The sequence below is a fragment of the Manis pentadactyla genome, chromosome 7 (genome assembly GCF_030020395.1).
Source record: "Manis pentadactyla isolate mManPen7 chromosome 7, mManPen7.hap1, whole genome shotgun sequence".
In the NCBI taxonomy this organism is placed as follows: Eukaryota; Metazoa; Chordata; class Mammalia; order Pholidota; family Manidae; genus Manis; species Manis pentadactyla.
In genome coordinates, this window is record NC_080025.1 from 10,818,988 (window position 1) to 10,843,619 (window position 24,632).

General features: G+C 36.9%; 1 protein-coding gene and 1 long non-coding RNA gene across 21 annotated transcripts in view; one reads left to right on the plus strand and one right to left on the minus strand.

The window, feature by feature from the left end:
• Positions 1-24,632, plus strand: part of LOC130684419 (uncharacterized) — a 46,866-nt gene that overhangs the window by 12,580 nt on the left and 9,654 nt on the right. The gene's annotated exons all lie outside the window — the stretch shown is intronic.
• Positions 399-24,632, minus strand: part of SORBS2 (sorbin and SH3 domain containing 2) — a 187,947-nt gene continuing 163,713 nt past the window's right edge. For 9 of the 20 annotated variants that reach the window (XM_036894270.2, XM_036894269.2, XM_057505097.1 and 6 more), the window contains 4 exons: positions 23,049-23,252; positions 8,221-8,270; positions 4,313-4,419; positions 399-2,502 (listed from right to left, as the gene is read on the minus strand). In XM_036894270.2, coding sequence (XP_036750165.2) covers positions 2,441-2,502; positions 4,313-4,419; positions 8,221-8,270; positions 23,049-23,252 — 423 coding nt within the window. In that variant the 3' untranslated portion in view covers positions 399-2,440. Of the gene's footprint in view, positions 2,503-4,312; positions 4,420-8,220; positions 8,271-11,793; positions 12,940-16,606; positions 16,802-18,409; positions 19,187-23,048; positions 23,253-24,632 lie in introns of those variants that run through there. The other 11 variants (XM_036894256.2, XM_057505094.1, XM_036894251.2 and 8 more) reach the window with 4 other exon arrangements.

The window sequence follows — 24,632 nt, forward strand, 5'->3', positions numbered from 1 at the left end:
AATTCATTGAAAGCTTGTGGTATTTCCAATCTGCCATGCCAGTGGTGAAAAAGCTGTTTAGGGCAAGGATTTTAAAATTCAAGGTTGTCAAATTGGGAAAGGGCTTACAACTTCTTGTAATTAACTTCTCCTTGGAAGAATGGCTGTTTTTGATGCAGAAATATTTTTAAATATGGTGTTATGGCCAAAGAGCAATTTTTAGCCAAAGAATACTTAGCAAATGAGCTTTAGTGGTGGGTTTAAAAAATATTTCTCCTTTGAGCTGATGCAGATAATCTTTTCTCTGTTTGTACACCAAGAAAACACAGAGCAAATGTAATTTTCTGTTAATTTTTTAAACAAATTGGGATCAAATACACGATTCTCTTCAGGATAAATGTCAAGAAGAAAAACTGAAGTATGCTTCCAAGCAAAATTTATTAGATGTCTATTCAAGAAAAACACAATGACCTTCACTGTAAGAATTCAAAGTCAGTTACCTGAAAGTCAGGCATGAATATTTTTCCTTTTAAAATCAGATACAGAGAGTAGAAACAGTAATTTTTCTTAAATATGACAGGCAACAACTACTGAAGTCTTTTCTCATAAATGGCATCAAAGATAAGTACTCATTTGTCAGCAAAGCTGCATGCAGTTGACTTACTTTCAAACCCAAAGCCTTTAAAATATAAAGCTGGTTGTGAACTTGACAGTAATCAAGGTAGGCTACTCAAAGACATTTCTTTACCGTCTGCCTAGTGAAATTCCTCTGTGATCAGTATTTAAGTGCATTTCAGTTTGGCTGCTAAGATCTTCCACATCTTACAAAAGTGCACTATCAAGGCGTGCTTGTGATCTGCAGAGTATATAAAGGCTAATCTGTGGGAAGTACTGTAGCCCAGTTTAAGTGAAGGATAAAGGCCAAATTAGGAAATTCCCATTTTCTCAACTGCTAAATAGTCTGTACAAAAAAAAGAGCAAACATATGTCCAAAATTCTAGAGTCTGCGTACATTGTGAAAAGATGACTCGCTACCCACAAAAGAAATGTCATAAAAAGTTTTATCTGTAAGGTGCCCAAGATCCAAATATGCAGAGTTCTTATGCAAAGTCATAGGAAATGCAAAGCTAGCTCTCGGGGTCTGTGTAATTCAGGCACTGTTAACCACACTGAGTCTTCCAGGTTCCAATATCATTTAGAAAATTCCTACTTCAGGGCATAAAACAGAACCTGAATGATTTAACATTGCCTCTGAAAAGTGCCTAATGTATTTTGAGGACATATTTTACATATACCAGGAAAATCAGGCTCAACATATTCCTGTCTTCAAATGTAGCCAGGATTCTGAGTTCCACAGAAGAAAAATAATTATCATAGTAAAAATAATTGTATTGCTCATAATTCTTGCTAAAACCAGCTTTCATAGGTGTGATGCTACTGAAGTACTCTATTTCTATAAAATAATGTGTGGGATTCTTTTAGATTTCCATAAAATGTACAACATATCAGATGCATTGTTCTCTGACAATCGTAAATGTATATGTGTACCTCAGTGAAATCTTACCTACAAATATTGCTTACAGAGACTTTCAAGTGTCTATGTTAGAATAATTCTTTGCACCTCTCACTAACACTGCTTTTTTTAAAACTTTGTCAGATAAATAAAACACTAAGAGCTCATTGTTCATGATGCTGATTATTACATTTTAATATAAAATAGCATTGCAACTTTACAACACAATAGTTTGTTTTTTTTCTGTAGTCTAGCTAAACCTCTTATAGTCTCATGATTATTACCAAAGGCTCTTATTCACTTACTCTTTGCACTTCTAAAAAGCACAAAAAAAAACTGCAGGAAATGACTCCTGTTTGAAACCTCACATTCAATCTACAACATCACACTCATCCGAATTAACTTTCCTACCCTTGCTTAGATTTTATTATCACTGTGCATATTATAACATGTAAGTGCAGGCAAACAATAGCTGAAGTACAGTTGTCATATCGTGTAAACCAGGACACTAGGCAAACTTGTGAAAGGAAAATATACTGCCAAGCTAAGAATGTGAAAATGCAAACCACAGCATTTAGTAATAAACAAACATCTGGTTTTCTGGGGGGTAAATATCATCCAATGTAGACCGGAGATCCTCCTCGAGACACTTTCTTTTTCAGTTAACCCTTTTTAAGTGCGGTGATTTTCTTTCTGTGATCCCCCATACCGTTTCCTCAAAGTCCAGAGCGGAAAGCAGGAAAATGCACTTTGATGCAGAAACAAGTTGGCCAAGCGGCCCAGAGCCCAGCCGCCGCGGTCACTCTGCTGGTGGCATAGTGGCAGGTGGACATGGTGATGGTGGGTGACTCACTTGGAAACCAGAAGATAGCGGGAGGTCTGCAGGATCTTTCGGGCCAGGTTACACAGATGTGCTGAAACGCGGCATAAATAAGGAGGGAGAGTGATTCACAGCCTCTTGACATAGTTTCCGGGAAAAGTACCAAAAAACTTGGTTCTTCTTGACGTTCCTGCAAATAGAAGCGACAAAGGAAACCAGCAACAGTGAAATCTCAGTTGCACGTGGGCTTGAAAATGCCTCACTTAGACGGCACGCACCGCAGGGTTTGGAAAAGGAGAAAGAAAACCCACTTTAAGACCATAGGGAGACAAAGCCAGCAGTGCTCTCTCTACCGCCTGATGCCTTCATTGCCTCTTATGTTCAAACTCTGCCCTTCCACTAGGCTGAACAGAGACCTCAGCCTCTCGGGCTGAAGGGAAAGAGCATCCTGCTGAGGAGGTGGGTTTTTAAGTATAATGATAGTTAAATGCAGTGACGGTCCACTCCCACGGCTGCCTGATGAGAGGAATGGCGTGGGAAGAGTGGTCGGAAGCACAGTCTTCAAATAAGGACGAGGCTGGCATGTGACAGATGGGCTAGAAAACTAGGACAGCAAGGCTTGGCTGAGCGAGCAAGAGGCCTGTCAGACCTCCCCAACACAGGTGCGGCAGTAGTGCATTATCGGGGACACCGCCACTATCCAGTTCCTTATCTAATGGAAGATCACACTGAATGTCACATCAGTCATGTCCACACAGCACTGGCAGAGTCCTTAATGAAATGTAGATTTGAACAATTTACCAAATAACTAAAGAAAAAAGAAGACCACTGCTATTTGTGGATGAGGATTCTGTCAGTACACGTGATTTAATATAAGAAGTGAAACCAAAGGCACAAATGGAATCATTACGATCGCTTTTGGTTTCAAATAACAATTCCTTTCACACTTAGAGTAAAAGGCGTGCACTGCATCTCCCTTAGGACTTCCAGCTCAGAGTGGGCAGGGTCACTGGTTTTCGTTTCTCATTAACACTCTGGGAACTTACTTTCCCGATTTGATGACTGATTTTCTTTCTCCCTGTGTAAGTTAAGCCCTTTTCGTTTTCTTCTAAATGGGGGAATTAATATTAACAGAGGCAGGGGTGGGGGGCTGCAAATGTGACCTTTGATCTTTGGTTATCCGTCCCCGTGGCCTGTCTATGGAAAGTCCTCCTTCCCCCTCTTTTGCCTGCTTCTTTCTCCTACACCCTGACTTTTTCTCACCTCTTTCGTCTGTGTCCAGTTATATGACACTCTTGTCTATCAGTGTTTCCTCGCAAAAACTCTAGTCTTCTTTTCAGATGGTAAGACTGGGACAGTCTTTTCAGTAGTAAGAGTGGAACTTCTCTGTGCTTCCACCACAAATTAAAGCTAAGGGGAGTCTTTGGACATTTAGCTCCACATTAGACCTGTAAGTATGTGCGTTGCACACCTCATATCCTTTTTCTCAAATCAGATCTTCACTGCTGACAGCTAACATAACATTCTCCACTGAACAGAGTATTAATATTTCTCGTCTAGGGAACATTGTTATTATTGTTCTTAGGTCTTAGTCTTTCCTGGTTGGTGCTTTTCTCCTCTCGGTTGAATTGGAAATAAAACTAGCAGAAAACCATACACCTGAAGCAGTAAATACTAAATGATATTACTTACTACACGGATGAACAGTGACTTCATTTGGGTATGGGGGGCTCTTGGTAATATGGGTGAATGTAGTAACCACAGTGTTTTTCATGTGAAACCTTTATAAGAGTGTACATCAATGATACCTTAATAAAAAAAAATACTAAGCGACATTAAATTGCCTCGGGATTACACCGTGCATATGAATGTATGCAAGATCAAAGGCATAATGAAATCGAAGAAGCCTGACTATCACACCAAGCCATGCAAGTGAGCCAGCACAAGCACAAGCACATCTTGACACGGCCAGGCGTGTCTGGAAGGAAAGGGCCGCGTACCCACAAACCAGCCATCGTCACACTTCTCCATCACGTCAATGACATCGCTTTCTCTGAGCTCCAGCTCGTCTTCGTTCCTAGGAGCATAGTTATACAGAGCCTGAAACCTTAAACAGGACAGACGGAGGCGTTTTTAAAATAATCTTTACATCTTTGCAAAACTTTAGAAGATAGTATATTCACTCGACTCTTATAAACAGTTCTATTCTTATTAACATGTGAAAATAGGTGATCTAAGTCTTTGGTAAGCAAGTAAATAGATTAGACTTTCATGGGCATTAGACCACTCTGATAGCATTTCCAAAAGACAGTGAGGAATATTCATGGAAGATTACAACATCTATGAGTTGGATTAAAACATTTTAACTTTCCTAAGTCTTTTATAAAAACTTTTATAAATTGCTATGTCAATTGTCCAGTCATGGGTATCACTCAGACATTAAATACTAGTACCCAGTACAAAAGAAGTGATATAAACATCATTCAGCTATATAACAAGAAGGAATTATAGTTTTAGCTAGTCATAACCTGAAGCAAATAATTGGGACATGCATGTTGAATTTTCAAATGATTCTGAATTGAGATGTAGAAAAATGCCTCAGGCACATGTCTTCTAAGTCACTATGCAGGAATTACTGTAACAGAGAAGGTTTTTTTTTTTTTTTTCACCAAGAGGAATAAAGCAATTTAGTTTTGCAGTTTCAATCAGTGTTTTCTGAGGATTTAGAGTTTGAAAATCTGAAGTAATTCACTGTAAAGTTAAGTGGATGTATTCTATGCTGAGGTATTTCTGAGCCTATTTCAAGCAGTAGATTATGGATGTAAGTTCCTTTTTAAAAGGGATCCTGGAGAAATTGTGTTTGATATAAAAACCATCTCTTTAAATAATTTTATATAATGGAGAATTGCTGATAGAATGCTAACACTTTCCTTTCTCTGCCTGAATTCTTGGAGAGCATATATTTGGGTGACATTGATCAGTAATGGATACAGATATCGAATCTGTGGTAATAAATAGCATATATTGATTGATGCATGTTAACATGGACTGGCCTTTTGGAAAGTGAAGACACAAATTAAATTCTAGCAGCTGAGAAATTCAGGAAGCATTTAATAAGCAGTTAGCATGATAACTTCATATTACTACTAAAACATTACCAGTATTATGAGGAGGATTTTTAAATGTCAGAGGATTTATTTCTGCTTCTGCCATAACAGTTATGTAATTCTGTCAATGTAAGAAAATTAGAACTGTATTTCAGGGCACTTTGAATTTTATAAAGCTAACTTTAAAATGCTGATAATATTGGATGCTGTTTGGGAACAAGGATAATTTATTTCTAATCACTTCAGTCAGATAATGACAGTTAGATGGAATAAAACTACTGCATCACCTGAACTCAGACATCATGTCGTAAATTAGGGACATGGCTCCATTTGTTTCCCTATCTGTCCATGAACTTTTTCAGATTGGGGAACTGGATAAAGTTGGCTTTGGTGGGGGCAGGGCAGGGGTCTGGGAAGGAGTTGCTAAGATGTGGTATCTAACATCCTCCCCTAGAAAACATTGCCTTGCCCAGCTGGTACCAGAGCCTGAAAATCCAACAGTAGAGAGATTTTTTGCTGTTAATATTTTGTCCTCCTAGTAAACCTTTTCAGCCACTTGCACTCCTTTGAAATTGGGCTCGTAGGGTCTTGTGTTGATTCTGACTGTGGAAAAGGGCCGAGAAAGGTAGCCAGACTCGCAGAGCAGTGGTGAGAGAGACAAGGTGGTGGTGATCACCGACAGTATTTAATTTGGGGGTTTGCATGGGGCCAGCCCTGGATGGCACCGAAAAATTATTTTGTTGTTGAAGGACTTGATTTTTAAGAGCTTGATTTTGAGGCTGTTCAGGTGAAGGGGTGGTACGTTTTGTGTACCTATAGGGAAAGTTGATTTCCACATCGTTCCTTTCTCAATTTTGCATGTGAGGGACATAGTCACTCCTGGGCTGCTAAGACACACACTGCATCTCTCACTTTGGGAAACACTCATTCTCTGCTTGAGGTGTCCAGGCTTCAGCCTTACGCCGGGCACCTCTCCAGCCTCTGACGGAGACAGGCCTATTTAAGACCACAAAACCCCAGCTGCTTGAAGAATCTCAAGGTCCCAAGAAAAATACAAAATTGGCATGAACTCCTATCTCACTTTGGTATGATGAAAGCCAGTGTGCTTGTCAAAATTTATTTACCATTCTGGTTTAATTAGACCACAAAAAAAATTTAAAAACGGGGAGTTTCGTGGAAACATAAACAGACCTTCCAGAAATCCTCCTGCCTCTGTTGGCCTTCAAAATCAGTGTTGCACGGCAGGAAATGCAGTCACATTACAACTAGAAATGCTGTTTTGAAAGATGTATTGGTGAGATGAATGATGGTGGTGGTGTCAGGATGCCTCAAAAGGAAATTAGCCTTTTTTAAATAGGAAAAGCTCAGCCCGACTTAAAGCTTTTTCTGTAACTTCCAACATTTTCTATAACATATTTCACCGTAATTCTGAATTGTAGCAACATTTTGTTCCTATTTTCACTCAAAATCTATTTTTTTAAATGATTAAAAGAGATTAAGCGACACCCCCAATCCCACTAACTGAAGTTGTAATCACATAGAAATTTGATAAGCAATGTTGTAGTGTCCAAAGCAGGTTGCAGTACATGTGCTTTCTCCCCACTGTGAGCTCTGCGGTTTCATAAACACCTAAATGACCACAATTGAAATGATTAACTCCATATTACCTAAAACGATGTGACATAACATACTGATTAATTCACAGACTCCTTCATAGCTGCTTAATGTTGGCAATGCAGGAACCCTAAACAGCCCTAGAATTTATTTTTTGCGGTGTTTTCCTATCATTGTGTAAAAAAAGTAAATGACCCAAAACTTTAGAATTATAAGTCATACTTGAATTTTTTCCAGTTAAATGCAGTTTTACATGATTTTCATTTCCAACCTATTCTTTTCATCAGAGTCGTTTCCTTAACAGGAAAGCCTTTCTGGTTGTACTTAGTGAGAGCCAGTGTCAGGCAAGAGATGGTTTCTGAAAAGGATGCTTTTAGCCAAGTGCCAAGTCTGATACATGAGGAGGGAATCTCTGGTGATGGAGGTGCCAGGCCCCACACCAGGCCCTGGCAACTTGCTGTGGTAGGCCCCCTGTACATGCTCAGGTAGCCTGACAAGGTTTAGCTCCGTAAATGCCTCTTCCCAGGGGTCCAGCTCCTGCCTCACAGAGGCGGGAGTAGCCAATAGGAAGCAGATAACCTGTACATTTCTCATGGGCAAAATGGAGCAGAAAAAGACACACACAAAAAGAATTTTAAAGACAGAATGTAGTACTTTCAGACTGATTTGGCTTATGTATCAGAAAGGAGAGGGAATTTGGAAGTGTGAAAAGGCATTTAACTGAATGACAGTGAGTATTTAATATTGCCATTTCCAAATACCCTTCTAAGAATGTACCTTTGGAAATACATTGCTTATTACTGTAGGCCTACTTTTACATTTTCCTGGTCTCTAAATATGTGTAAAAAGAATGTGTCTTTAAGTTGTAGTAACTAGAATCTACATGGTGGATAGAACAAAGAGCAAGACAAGTTCATAAATCTTAGGAATCATTATAAGGTTTCATATCATAAGGAAGTATGTAAATCAAAGTTTTTTTCACAAAATCATGGCTTCTTTTTAAAATTAGCTTCTCCTCTTCATGAAGGAAGATGGAAACTATTGCAATTTCTCTGAATCTAGATCTCACATTAGTATTTGGATCTCTTTCACTTGCAAAGTTATGCCATCCTCTCTTTTGGTATATCACTTATCCATTTTGGGGGTCAAGGTTAGTTGTGAATTTAGAAGATAAGAAGAATACTTACGGTTCCCCCCCACCTTGAATGTTTTCATGAGTGAACACAGGACGCTGTGGCTGAAATGAAATGATTTTCAATGTAATCAATGTTTAAACTAGTACTAATTAAAAGATAATTTGGGTAATGGCATGGTACTTTTCTTGACATTTAATATTTCCTGTTGTAAAAAACCAAGAGGAAGGAAAAAAAACCAAATGAAGGGTTTCTGCAGGATTAATAATTAAGGAATTTTGAAGCGTGCTTTAAGTTAAATCAGAATAACCAAGGTTCAAATGGTTTAAACACATCTACAATCTAGACTGCCCAAGTTTTAAGGAAAAGTCAGGGTTTAGTCCCATTGATTTTTCAAAGACCAGGAATATGACAAGAACAGACACACTAAACCACTGGAATGAGAAGTCTGGACACCTTCATACAACCTTACTCTTCAGCATTTTCTCAAGCAAGCAGAAAATAAACCACATTTAATCTAACAGCAAAGTATCCACATTCATTCTAGTATACTTTTCCTTCACAGACAGTATTTTCACATACAGAACAGATGAAAATATCAATAGGCAGACATCCCATGCTACATTTGAATTAACACTCTCTGTTCTCAATGTGGAGAAAACATGCATTTTTAAAAAAGAGAAAACAGAGAACTTTAAATAGAATGTAACAAACAATATCCAGGTAACATGTAACATTTTACCTTAGAAGAGAAATATTGGTAGAAATTCCCAGTGCACTGAACTCTCAAAAGAGTTTCTTTTCTTTTTAAACTAAGCATCAAGACCAGTATCTGTAATAGATACTTATAATATTGGAAATGACAAGCCTTAGCATCCCATATACCCCATAAATATTGCAATGAATGAAAGCTAGCATGTTTGTTGACTATGTAAACTTAACATAGTTTATACTTTGTAAATGTTACCTTGTAGGGGGAAAAGCATTACAGTTCATTCACAACACATTTCAAAAGCATTCTCTTCTAAATGATGGTTACATGGTGAAATGAGATAAATCAGAGCTTGTGAGCCAGTTACACAAGTGACCCCTTGTGACTACTGAATCATTTATTAGATCCATGTTCTTATACATCAGGGCCAATTCCAGGATCCCAGAGTTATGAGTGGATTGCTGATAGGCTGGGAATTTTCCCTTGCAAATTGTCCATAGCAACCCTACCCACCCAAGAATGGATGGAGAACTCTGGGGTTCCTTTCAGTCCCTGAGCCTATAAACTGCTCCTTTTCTAAATTGTTTATCTTCTCCCTTCACACCTAAGCCGTCTATCTGGCTTAAGTAGAATAGGTGCTTACATTACTAAAACTTTAGGCTTTAAATTTATTAATTGGAAGTGTTTACTAACAGTACTCTTAAAATTTCATGCAACAGTCTATGTATAGAGTACATAAACTTAAGACCAAAGAGTGGATAAAAATAGTTGGATACATGTATGATTTAACAGGATAATACTTACTCCCATAAATCAATATAAAATGACTCACAGTGTTTCTAATATAACTACTAAATTATAAAATATACTATTTTAAGAATGATTAAAACCAAACCATTTTCTAGCTACTTTAAAGATGATTTAATTCAACCTAATATTAAGTCAACTTAAATAAATGAAGAGGTAAATACAGTCATTCATAAGCCTATATCCTATTATATCTCTTCAAGTTCTCATCCAATTATATATATATAACTTTTATGCAGAAATAAGATTTGCATATACCAATTATTATTTTTAAATAATTTTCCAGTATTCTTTTTCATTTTAAATCACTACACAGTAAGTCCCTTACATACATATATATATATATATATATATATATTATATATATATATGTATATATTTTTTAGTTCTCAACCATTTCTCTCTTTTTTGTTTTTGAAGATTAGTCTAGCATTTTTGTCCACTAATATAAATAACAATGATGTAAATGTTCTTATACAAAGAGCTACTTTCTTCTTTTGAACTATGCCTTAGAATGTATTTCCAGGAGTAACATTTCTGGTTAAAGAATATACGTCCAAGCCACATAATGCTGAAAGAACTTGTGAAAATAGCAAAGAAAACCCCAAACCTATATATATATATATAAATGTAACTTTAACAAATTTTAAATGCCATTTTCAAATCACACACCAAGATAGCTACTATTCTCTCACAAAAACAGTCCTAATACCATGTATAGTGCATAGCAAGGTTATAAATGGGAAAAAATCATTGGTTCTTATCTTAAGAGAAAATGTTTTGTAAAAGATACTATATGGTACTCTAAAAATGGTGTGGCTATTTCCACATATTTAAATCATTCTAACATTTTTAAGTTGAGTAATGTTTTGCGTTGTGGCATTCAGGGCTTAGTAAAGGTGGACAAACAAGATCTGGAATATACTTGCACTCTATTGCCACCTAATGGTGAGTGGTGGCAGTAACAAAAAGTTGTTCATGCCTTTCCTTCAAGCTCCTTCAGCCTGGATACATTTTGAAAGGGTATTTTCCAGGACACAGAACAAGGTGGATTTGATATCCATGCATTTTTCTGACCATGTTCTTACCTACGCATGTTTGAATTTTTGAGAAAGGATCTTTGCCACCAGAATTTTGGTCTGTGTTCATTTCTATTTTAACCGTCTGCTCAGGCATTTCCATTACTCATTAATTCTTAACAGTTTTGGGTTAAATATAGAACAATATACATTTGTAACATTCAGAAAGTCTCACATGAACTGTGAATTTAAAAGACAGGTTTTCAGTTACCAAACAACAGTCACTGTGCTAGAAATTTTGAGTGAGAATTAAATCATGCTTGTATTTTCTTGATGAGTCTTAAGAGTACAATAAAAATTAGAAAATCTAGTGAAGCCTCATGCTGTTTTCATGGAATCCTAAATATTTAACTTCTCCCTTGGCAATGTAACAATCATTTTTTCCCCGTTTGTGTGCAGCTAAAGTTGTCAAAAGTGGATACAAAATGAGCCAGATTTTAAACATATGCTAATTTTCAAAGCCAGAACCAACCACAAACCATTATTCATAAGGAAACTGGATTGAAATATCCTAGAATCTCTGGTATCAGTTAAATACATACTTCCCTAGTGCAGATGGTGAGACACAGTCTTTCTCAAACACAAACCCATCTACTTGTCTGTGCTTCTGTAGAGGTACCTCTGGAAGATTAGCTGTATCTTTTACTGGGTAATTTTTTTTTTTTGTATTAGGTAATTTTTAAATAAGATTAACTATTACTTTAAATTCTAATGTGGAAAAGTATTTGAAAGAGTTTTAAGCAGTTCTAGAGTTCTTAAGTCAATTTTCTTTTCAGAAAATGCTAGTTCTAGTACTTGCCAACCAGAATTGGATAACCTTCTCCTAATAGCGGTACCATGTTTATGTCTGTAGGCTTACTTTTCCTTCTTAAATTATGAAAGTAAAACACAACTTTGCATAAATCTAAAGAACAGAGAATATTTATGTTCCACACAAACCCATATAAAATAACATGTAAGCAAATAATGTAAAAATCTGGCAAAGAAAAATCTTAAAGTGACCCAAAGCATTTCATCTTATTGACCCATGGGAAATTTATGGCTGGGCCATATGAATTGTGGAAAAGCTTTCATTTTGTTTTGGATCTGCAAGGCCCTTTCGTGAAGTCTAAGAATCTCTTTGGATCAACATTCCTCTTTCTCTATGGCAACACAAATATCTGCCTCAGAAACAAAATAAGGTCTTACTATGAAAAGCAAAAAGCACACAAAAATGGCAAAAACACAGAGAAATATCCATGTTTTTTAACAGTGAAAAAGGAAGTCTTTTCAATTAAACCCTTAAGATTTTTAAGAACCATAGTCATGTAATAGACCAAGTAAGGTTAAACCAGGGTCCACCAAAATAGAAATGGTGTTAAGAACTGACTTCTGCAGAGAGAGAAATTCTGCAGTCTTGGCTGTCTTCCTCAGAATCTGTAGTAACTTTTAGAATCCATTCATATGAAAGTGCTGCCCATGTTACAGAACTAAGTAGTTAAAGGGAAAAGTAATTTGACCTTTAAGTTCAATCAAAGCTGTCAAGAGTCTGGGAGTAGCTAGAGTCCAGAGCAGCAGCATTGGCTGGGAAAGGGTCACGGAGTGAATGTAGCACACAACACCAGAACAACGAGATATTTTGCAAAAAGGATCATGAATGTTTTTAAAAATCCAAATAAATGGAACAAAACAGAAGCAAACACTGCTGAAGTGTGTGAGTTCAGTATGTGATTGGCAACAGCTTTGTTCTTTGCACTAAACACAGTGACTAGAAAGAAACGATTTACAGAGAACACAGAAGCTTGCAGAAGACAACATACAATACACCTAATTTGTATAGTGGAGAATTTGGTCATGTCTTTTTGGATTTTGGAAAGCTTACACACATACACAAGAGAAGTACATTACCCAAAGACTTAGGATTTTCATGTTGATTTGATTTCATAGCTCATTGTCATCGGGTCACTTCAACTCAAGGGTACCTATAGCCCTACTTTACTAGCAAAACACAGCAACAACGAAGGAAGAGCCAGCCTACGGAGGGCGGTGGCCAGAGTGCCTGGCTCAAGGCGGTGGTTCTGACCCTACCCTGTGGGAACCGCTGAGCCCTCTGACAGGCGAGCTGCAGGATCTCCTAGACATCACTGGACTACGTGGAGGCTTACCCAAGACAAATATGTTGCTTTTTAAATCAGCCTGGAAAAGCCATAAGAAGTTAGTTAGTTCTCATCTTCATTATCCGGCCTTCAGGAGGAGCTTCCCTGTTTTGTTTTTTCCATGCACACACAGCATGCCAAACTCCCGAATGAAAGCAGAGCGAGCGAGAAGGGTTTATTTCTGCAGACAGCTCTTCCATATGGCCCCCCATCGTTTCACTCCACAGGCATCGGTTGCTGCTTCAATGCAGAACTCACAGGCATAGCAGAGAAAGACTTATAGAGGGAAGCTGGCATAGAAAAAATGTTTGACTGCAATATAGATGGCTAAGAACACATACCAGAAATTCTGCATCTTTAATAGAATGCTTAATTATTGGGTTCAAGCCTCCCTCAGATCTGACCTGTTTTCTTTGTGCCTATTTGAATAGATGCAAGGTAAGGTAGAGGGAAATTCTGCTTAATATCCATCACATTTCATAGGTAGTGTCAATCAGTTGTTGGGGGCAAACTTCTTAACAAAACACATAAGAAAGTTGGGATTTTCTGGGGAAAATGGTGAAATATATTTAAAAAGTGAATATTGTGCTAAGTCAAAGCACCTTGTGACTATTTTGGTATTCTTTTAAAGTAAAATTTTTAATGTGACAGTGATAGGCTAATCTTTTATGAGAGTATGCTTTATTTTCTTTCAGAAGTGGAAAAGATCTAGCAATATACCATCTGGAATATGATTTGGCTTGTAAGAGGTTTAGCAGGACTAAAGGACTTTTAAATCAAAGTACTTTGTTTGCTCAACTCTCACTTAGGAAAATTTTCATAGTAATTAATAATGTTTGTTCTGAAATCTCCAGTTTTGGGGGATGAAATACATAAGGCATTTTTCTTTAAGAGTTGTGGCAGGAAATACTTGATATTCTCCAATATCCATTCTCTTCTTCATCTGTCCTCAGTCACAGAATCCCGGATGTTAGAAGGGCACATGGCCATTCTGAATAAAGTCTATTTCCCAATCTTCCTTGTAGCTAGATGTGCTCGTGCTATAAATTCTGACAGATGTGAAATTTCTGGGAAGTGGCTATCAGGGGAAAAGGCATAAGCTCCCCTTTTCTTTTCTCCTTCCTGCTGGCTGGAATGAGGAAAGGGCTGCTGGAGCTGGTGCAGCCACTTTAGACCATGCAGTGGAAGCTTGTTATTGACGATGGGGATTGCCAATAAAATGGAATCTCCTAGGTTCTTTGATGACTGTGGAGCCACATACCATCCTGGATGCCCTATATTTATGCATAAGAGAAATATACTTCTACCTTGCTTAATCTATAATTATTTTGCATTATTGGCACTGTAGTTGCCCCAAACTTGACTGATACAGTTCTGTAAACATCAAAGTTCTATAAACATCAACGTTCCCAGAGAAACAAACATTTAGCTGTTGGAATGATGTGGATAAACAGCTGGAAGGATCATCAGAATATTAGGAAGAATCAGGGCTTGATTTCATGTTGGAAAGTGTTCTAGGGGATCACCTTCTGATGGAGACATCCTTATGGGACCACAATAACTGAGTTTCTTGGAAGAAATGCAAGAAAGAGTCTATCTTTTCTTAAACAGTTTCCATCACAATTTGAATCCACATGCTATAAGCCTCTTACAAAATATTCTCTTAGATGGAATTGGAATCTCAGTTACAGAAGAGCTGAGGATTATAATACTTTTTATAGGAAAAGTCATTATTTTTTTCAAAGATGCTCAAAACATGAGAAATGTTGGATTCTAACTTACCTATCAAACTCATAGTTTATATGTATATTTCAGTCTTCTGTCATCTATAAAGTGGGGGTAATTTTTACATCTATTGAATACTATGGATTGCACATAGACTTACAATGCCTCAGAGAATACTTCATAAGAATAAAATTGCATTAATTTAACATGGGTTAAGTAAAACAACGGTTGATCGGGGTTGATAAAAATACTTAATGATTTCATGCATCCTATACTATGCCTATTTGCTTGTTAAAATATTAATTTTTTATTTTCTCTTTGTTTTTAATGATAGTTTACTTACTTTCTTTTAAAGGAGCATAACTTCTACTTCTTGAAATGGAAGAAATAGAAGTCTTAAAGAACTCAAATCAGCAGTTTGTTTCTGAGTCAGATGTAGAGTTACTCTATAATAATGGTCTAAAATTTGTAATTGATTCAGTTTGCATGTATATTTACAAGGACAAATAATTTCAGTCAACTTGTATTCTTTCTATGAACAGAGAAACAGATTTATAAGGTTTCTGAAAAACTCAATGGGGGATTAAAATTTAACCTTTGCACTCAAATATGATATAAAATAGAGAAAAAAACAACTTCATTTTCTGGAGTTAATTCTTTAATGTAGTTAGTAAAGTCTTATTTTAAAACATTGTTGAGCATATGTTTATTCTCTCATATCATTCTGCAAACAACTGAAGCCTAATGCATGTATGAGATGAGCTTGATTCTTGAGGGAGAATAAACCCATTTAAATACTGGTTTTGTCCTTGATACTATAATGATGAGTTCTTCATCTCTCTAAATTAGAGAACTCCAATTCTAGAGTTACTTTCCCACTTAGCAACTAAGTTAAAAGGCTGAAGAACAAGTAGAGGAAGGCAAGGAAGAAATACTTTGGCTTTAAAAAGAAAACCACAGAAAGGGGGAATAAAAGCAAATTCTTAGTCTTAGATATTATCTAAAGTATTATTACTTTAAAAATTCCCTAATTTCCTGCCAGCTAAGATAAAATCTCAAAGGGCAAAAAGCAACGAGTTTAAAGTATTCCATTTATTAAAAAATCCTTTTCCTATATAAGATGAATTCACACAGGTGGATGGATTTGGAGATGGAGGTTTGGAAGATTATGCAAATAGCATTTCTCAGGTGTCGGGGCTTCCTAGTACAGAAACTTGACTCTACCAAAGCCTTCGTGTTTTCACTTATCTCATATCAAGACCAGAAGATTGAATGTGAGGCTGAGTTATTACTTGAAGTCTATCACTGTTTGTCTAATGGAAAATGATTTCAGGGTCATTCTGATCATAGAAGCAAAACTTTTCTGTGATGGATTGAGTTTAAGCTATGATTGTCATTAAGTCTTTTTCCAAGACCAGTCATTAATTTTGTTAAAAAATCTTTTAAAATGTTATCCTTAGGGTAGAGTTAAATACCAGCAGAGCTACCAGCAAACAAGTCTGAGATGGATGCTTTGTTAACTGCTACAAAACTAAGTGTTGTTTCTGAGTTGTCATTAATTTAGTTTTGTGAAGTACAAGTCTCAGTCAGTGCCAAAGGTCATCCTGCCCTCTGGCTCTGCTGAACCTGCTGATGGGTGCGAAACATGGGAGGTGGTGAGCCCAGTAAATGACAGAGGTTGACTGACACGAAGCTGACACCTTTGAATGGGATGGTTCTTTCGCTGATCTTCAACTAAAAAAAAACAACAACTAATGATTACTTTTTAGTCTTATATATATTTTAGTTTTTCTCCTCAATTTGTGTATAGCTGCTATGAGAATGTATCTTTTAAATTTTTGGATAGAGGCCATGCTGATGATGTTAAAAGTTAGCAACCAGTAAACAAGACTTTTTAGATCTTGTAAGATGGCACAAATCCATATACATACATCTAAGTCCTTTTAAAGACATGCAATAAGCCACACTCAAGATGCAGTTACCTTTAATTTTGGTGAATTTACCTCCTGCTGATAAGAGTATTTAGGGAGGAGAGGAGGTGAGTAGGGCTGGGTAGGCTGAGAAAGTGTCGAGACCATGTCTGAGACAGAGGCCAAGGGAGAATGAAAGGGAGGGGAGGAAAGCAGAGAGCTGGGAAAAGGTGTAGACGTTCGTTCTTCCGGAGAAAATGAAGGCGGCTTAAATATTAAGAAAAGACAAGATGTGATTATGCTAGTGTCCAGAACGAGGTTACACGGCCTTTAGAGACTACCCCCAAAACATAAATAATTTTAAAGTTACCAAATACCCTGCAGAGTGGCATTTGGGCCAAGTCCTTGCTTAAAAAGCACTAACTTTTTTCTTTTGAATTCGATTCAAAATTGCCAATGGGTATGACTAGTTTAATTGTTCTGATGCGGGTGGTGGGAGATAAGAAGCCCCGTATCCTACAATTTTATAATAGATTTATATGCGGCGCCTTATAAACAGGAAATAAAAGCACCTCCAAAACCCTGCAATGATTTTAGCTTGCCTGTAACGCAGGTCAGTCTGTATAGTCTGTTAGTAAGACCTCCCCGTGCGTGCCTGCGTGCGTGCCTGCGTGCGTGCGTGTGCGTGGCGAGAATTGGCTGTGAAACTCACTCCCTGACCACACGCTTTGGGTATTGCCTGCAACAGGCTCCAGGGAACCAAGCTCCAGGTATAATTACGCCTTACAATTGATTACATTGAAGGGGAAATTCGTTTTTTTAAAATAATTCACTTTAAAATTTTGACTTCCGTATGACTGACCTGTTTCTAGGTAGCGGGTTTACACCAGTGCAGGCATGGCCTGGCTGGGGTCTTTGCTCAGGTAACATTTTCTCCTCTGGTTGAGGAACTAGCCTAACCTCAAGGTTTGTGGGTGTTCAGGGTCCTCATGACCCTGCAGTATGGGCCAAGTGCCTCTGTTTTTTATTGGTAAGATCTTAATAGAAAACTATGGGGTTTAAAAATTATTTTCATTTTGTAAGATTTTTAAATAGAGGATCCGTGGTTGAAGGTGACTTGCCTAGTAACATAGCATGAATCAATTCTTTTGTTTCATAATTTCAATATTTGCCAGTAAACCCGTTTGCTTTTTAAATCACAGATTAAGTATTTGAGAGGTCAAGTTTGGGTTTAGGTTTTAAAAAGGAAAGTTTACAAACTAAAGATTTAGGGTATTTTCCCTCTTGGTTGATGAAAATCATTGCCCAGGGTTCTGTGTAATATGAAGCAGTAGTCGTCTTAAGTGGTCACTGACTGAAAGAAAATGACCTCTTTAGATTGGAGTACTATTTTTCTTCCTTATGTTTTCCTTGTTTCTCTTTTTCAAACTGCCATTACATCAATGTATGGTGTATAGTTTTCTCATCCTGGAATTAGACTAATCTCTGTGTATCAATTTCCTCATCTCTACAGTAAGGATAATAATATAACTCACTTCTTTGGGCTTTGAAAAGTAAAGATGTAGAGTTCTTAAAATAGTGTCTAACACTTAGTAAGAGCTCAACTATTAGCTATTGGAAAATGAGGGAGACTATATGAACTATTAAGATTGTTTAAATATGAATTTATAGTCATAAATCATTAATGTAATTATATATTTACATCATCATATTAATATTTGGTGTTCCTACTCCCCTCCACCCCAGAATTATACAGTGCTTGTGTTTCTTTTAAGGCAATGTCAAAATTGATGTTTATTATTAATATGATTAACTGCACTGGCTGACTGTAGTCAGATTGGTTAGTTCTTCAGTAATTAGGCAAAATTAAAATACCTCATTACTGGTTTTTGCTGCAGTGCTGTTTTCCGTAGGGGCTCTAGCATCTGTGGGGGAGGCTACCAGGTATTTTAAACAGTCAGGTTTCCTCTCCTCTTCCTCCTCGTCAATGTGCAGGCATGGTGTCACTTCTGTGCCATCATGGCCATTCCACGAGGTATCTGGTTTTTGAGATTCTGGTCCTCTTCGGATGCCTGACACAAACTCCTCACAGAGTTCCTCATCTTCCTCTCCAATCACAGGGAGGTTGTGGGGCAAGGGACCCACATCAGTGTGTGTAGAGGCCACAAGCTTATCACCTAGGACTTCAGGTACTTTTTCAAGGTGTGCAAAGCCCCTTCTCATTTTTGTCAAATCTGCAAACTTTTTTGGAGCTGTCTTTCTGGGATCCTGAAGTGGCATTGTCTCAGAAGGCTGGACTGCAGGTGAGGTCACACCGTAGTGGGGCCCAGGTGGCAGAGAGGAAGGTGGTTTGGCAGGTACAGAGGCTGGAGGCAGTGGGAGGAGAATAGAGGGTTCCTCCTTAATTTCAAGGGTGATCTCCTCCAGGATATTTGGTTTGGCCGGGTCAGCTGCTAATGTTAAAGCACTAAGCTTCTCTAATTCATCCAAGAAGTTGTCCAGAAAAGGAGGTGGTGGTGGGACCAAAGTGTTGGCCGGCGGACACTTGGCTGTCGCGGACAGCCACCCCTGGGCGAGGCCCTGTGGAGCTGCTTTATCTGGGCCAGGTGAAGCTTTGTGCATGGGAGGAGGGGCTGGTTCACTGGAAGCCAACTTAGAAATGAGCAGGGTGATGAAGTTAAAAAGATAAACCAAGAATAATAAAGATGTATCAAAACAGAGACAGAGAAATACAGGAAAAGGATGGTGGTGGATATAAAAAATATTTTATGCTATGGTCTAGATTTGAAGATTTCTTGCTGAATTTACATAAAGTCATTAGCCTGTTAATTAGAAAGTTTTCTGAGAAATGAAAGTCTGCTTGTATTTGGAAGGGGTATTAAATGTTATATGACATGATAAAACTGATGAGAGATTATGGTAGACAGGGAAACCTTAAGAAAGTTGATTTAATAGACTACCTTTTTAAAACTATGTTTCTAGATACTGATTTAGTACTATAAATGTAAATGATTCTGAACTAATATTAACATAGAATGAAAACCAACAATCAAACCATTTTTGATTCCCTGATTTTGTTTAGTGTTCTTTCTTTCTGGAGTAATGCCAAATCTTTTGAACTTAATAATTTTCTCAGTTACGTTTGCAAGGTGATTGTAACATATGGCACAAAATAACTTTATATCATTATATATGAACACATTTCTAAATGAATAAGTTCTGAAAAATATTTTTCATGAACAGAAACCCATGATCAGAGCAAAACTGAACTTACATTACTTACATTACTGATCTTAATACTTGAAAGTTTTAAAATACCTGAAGTAAACATTTACATAGAACAGAAGCGTGAGATGTTAATGGAGGTGAACTTCTGCTAGGCCCCTATTCTTTCTCAAAGGTTGACATTTTATGTAAACCTGTGTAAGTATAGTTTATGAGGCTTAATCTCCTTAAATAAAAATATCCTCCTATGTATCTTAATATTACATGCTGTATTTTGGTTATATTGAACAAAACCAAATTTTAATGTGAATTCATTAAAAGTGCTTCTAGAAGTGCTTCCTTGTAACATTCTAATACATTTATCTATCATTGCTGGACTAGAAAGAATACTACATGCTACATATATGGAGGCCTTGAGAGAGGCTGTGGATGACATCGTACTTGCTTCTCTCCAGGTGAATGATTTGGGTTTGGAAAGAAAAGAAATCTTAAAGAGAGATTGTGGGGGTGCACTTTCCAGCTGACCGTTCGGGTGAGACTGTACTCAGTCCTGTGGTCCCAGGGCCTTCGTGTACATCTCTGCACAGTGCGGCCCCCGCTTAATTTTTAATTCTGTGTCCTATAATAGGAATGGGGAATTAATGGAATTTATTTCGCTGATGTTGTTTTCTTTTAAAGGAAATAATGATGTCATGTCACCCTGGGGTGGGAGAAATGAGACAAAAATGTCCTAAAACTCATGTGAGCATCCTAACAGAAGATTCAGGACTAATGGCTGCTAAGTGCCCATATAAAGTGATCCTAAACGTGTGGGCCATGACTGGATAGACACTCTTCGCAAGTCCACTATATGTTCAGTTTTTAGTAAGATAGAAATTACCTAAGTCTCATTTGATAGGCTAGGGAAGTTCCCATTATTGGCTAGGGTTCTATTTTATGCTTTTCCTTATACAACACAGTAACAGATGTGGAAAGTCTGTGAAACATAATAATTCAAGATTATTACTTTTCACTTTCACTTCCTCTCATGGACATGGATAGTATGTGGATGAGAAAGAAAGACCTTTAAATCCCGTAACTGTCATGACTGCCTGCTGCTCCTCCAGTGCTCTGGCCACCAGAGTCCCCAGTACACACACTAAGGTTCAAAGGACTCAGCTTTACAGTGGACTTGCTTCTACTGTGAGTCAAATTAAGTATCCCAAGATCCCCATATCACAAAAATATGCCTATAAAACAAAAAGCATATAATTATCTTTTCTTCCAAAAGCATTGAAATTGTATTCCACTGTACTAAAAGCAGAAATATCAGATGTAATATCAACTTGCTTTTGAATCTCCCGTAAAGTAAAAAAAATATGTCAAGAAGTGTGATTTGAGTGTGTCAAAGTGATTCATAAATCACTTAATCAGGTCCTTTCTCTATTTGCAAATAGCAGTTAGAAAATAAGATATATATTTTGTATACTTTGGATGTCATGGTGTAGAAGTACATTATAATCCTTTTTTTTCAAATTATGGACATAAACTGTTTAACATATTTTTTCCCAGTAGTGAGAATAAAACACTAGTTATTAGTGAAATGTGTATACTTCTGTGTTTATAAAATGTAATATCTGGTATTCTAAGAAAAAACTTAGGAAACTGAAAATACATTTAAACCACATTCACAACAAAGATGAAAGCGTTATGATCTAAATAAAATATTATATTGCCAATATTTATTAGAACCTTATGGAAGCATTTCTTCAATAATCCTTTGTAGACAGATGCTTCCTGTTTCTTATACAATTACATTTGAAGGTACTGTCACTTGGAAATCTGGTAGTTCTTTTAAGACGACTGAATGTTAAATAAGACATATATGGGTGAAGATTCTTTTTATTAGTAGAAACTACTGAAGTAAGGATGTTAATCTTTAAGTGCTACGGTCTGGTAGTGAAGTAAATATACTAAAGAGGATTCTGTAAAACTTTATCACCAATCAAACAAAATTGGATAGTGACAAATTACTGCATTATCCAATGATAAAGTATACTCTGTCAAATACCCTGGAACTAAAACCCAGTCTTCAAAGAGGAGTAGAATAAATAAAATTCCCAGCCTAGCCCTTTTAAAAGAAAATGGTTCTCTTAAGGTAGTAGAGTCTTAGATCATTTACTTAAGTAAAATCCTTCTAAGACTCATTTTCAAGGAGTAGTTTAGGTCACTGGGGATACTATCTTGTAATGATCTCACAGTGGAACATGAAATGACTCCACATTTTAATAAGGTCTGGTATGTTGATTATTTTGCTAGCTCTAGATAGTTTATTTTTCCATGTTTCAGCCTGGATCTCAATTAGAATAATTTATAAACTATGCAACTTAACATTTAAAAAAATTTGGAAGTACTTATAATATATTTTGGAAATAGTTCCTTGGTAATTTAGTTTTGTACTTGGAAGTTAATGAAAAAGAGAAAAATCCCTAACTACCATCCATAAAAAGAACATAATATATTAAAATTCAATAGAAAATTAAGAAAAAATTCACATTGTGAGTAAAGAAAGTAGAATAACCTTTCTAATTAATGAGTTTAGGGAGCAAAGTCTCTTTCAGAATACTTGTTGAGAAAGATAATTAATTTGAGCTACTAGCTCAAGTGAGATGGTAGAACTGGCTTGTAATTGTCCTAAAACTAATAAAATTCACTAATAAAATAAAATTGCTTATAATAACCAATGACACTTTCTTTCAACCTAATAAACAAACTGACCTACAGACCTCAATTAAAAAATTATACTCCATCTCTCTTTCTTTATTATAAAACCCTGAGACTTTTATAGGATTTCAACATAATTACCATGTGTTGTTGAAATAAACCATTTGAGGAATCTACTTTTAAATCTATCTATCTATAGATGCACATACATACATATAATCCACATAAAGCATATTTACAAATCAAAGTTTAGAAAAAAAACATGCTTCAGAAAAAGCTGAGCTTCAAAAAGCAGATATGTATGTGTATGTGTATGTACAGACATACATAGGATTTTATGATACTAATGTTTTTTCTTCCAGTATTTTAACTTGAAAATGAAATGATCAAAATCAAGCATTAAACCTTATGCCAGCACCCATAAGAAAAATTAAATGATATTGCCTTAATGTGGCACTTAGAAACATAGTATGTATTTCTTCTGCTTTGCAGTATAATGTCCTAGTCTAAAATCCTAAAATCACGTATTGATTATCTTATTCCAAGCTCCCATGTATTATCCTGATATGCTAGAAGGTCTTCTTACCTTGTTGGAACTGGAGCTGTGGATTCTATCACTAGAGTAACTGGGGGGTATTGGAGGGTCTGGGTAATCCTCAGCACCTTTGCTTGTATTCTTCTTGACAACTTCTACATAGGAAACAGGGAAGATGCCTTGTCTGTTGGTTCCGGGGATTTTACCTTCATACCAATTTTGATCAACTCTTTTAAGAAGAATAACTCTATCTCCCTGTAATGAATATTAAGAAAATGCACCGTAAGTAGAGATGTGATAACATACAAAATATAGTCGTCAGTTTTCTGATAAACAGGTTTTCCATTTGGAAAAGTTTTATCTCCAGTTTTGCTTAACTTTTTTTTTTTTTAGTCAAGAGAATGCAAGTAAAGTCTCAGAGCTGCCTCCCAAATTACAGATTATCAACATATGTGCAAATTAATCATCCATTCTTAGCAGAATCTTCCCTAAGGATGGTTGGTTAATGTGAGTAGGCTTACACATGTTCATACTGGTACCATGTGAAATGACTTGTATATGTTATTGCAAAAAGCAGAATGGTTTAACAGGCGACATCTAAATGACAATGGTATCATCCTGTCACTGACAGATTCATAGAATGTTCTTTTGTAGGAAGAGCTTCAGAAACGTACAGCTCAGCTCTCTGTGATGATGTGTCTGAAATGGGTTGTAGAAATCACCCTCTAGAAGGGATGAAGTTGAATGGCACACAGTTTTCTCTTCTTTAATCTACAAGTGCTAAGCAGTAACCAAGAATTAAGCTAAGAGGATGGGACAAAGAAATCCATCGCTGCAGTCAGGGCTGGCATCCACTTGGTCTGCATCAGGACAGAGCAGCACCACCATGCATTCTGATTGGTTGGTAGCCATGCCATAGGGGTCATTAAGTATTTTTATAGAGCCCCTGGCTTTTGCAATAATAGAACTTTCTACCATCACTATTCCTGCTAGTGATCAAGCCAATGCCACAAAGCCCAGTTTAAATTTTAACTCAAAACCACATGTGGTCCAGAAATGAATAGGGAAGATGTGGTTAAACAGCAAATCACTGCAGCTGCATAGAGCAGGTGCTACGGAAGTTTGGGCAGCTGCTCCTGATAGGGTGGTGGAGGTGACACACAGCTGGAACTTCAGCACAGTACCTCCTCCGTGTGGCACTCAAGGTGAAAATTTTCTTTTTGCCAAAATGCTGAATGGCTTATATAGCCTGTCCCACCACCATTGAGCAGAACATACAGAAGAAAAGTTAGTCTCCCTAATCTTAAAATAACACTGATTTTCTCTCTAATTCACTGCTGTCGCTAGGCTGTTGGTGCAGTTATAAGTTCTATTTCACCAGCAGGCATGAGAGGTTCTAGAACCAAGCTGCATATTACTATGTAGTCCGTGTTGTGTGCAGACATGCTGTTACTTCAAACAGATGCATGTGATTGCTTAGCGAACAGTGAAAATAGTTCATTTAATCATTTTCAACTGTGTACAGTGGCAATATTTGCACAGAATCCCCTTTGTCAGGATCGCCTATATCCTCCCATCACAAATCCAGTGCATATATGTATTTTAAAGTATCTCTGAGAAGCTTTGTGCCCCACA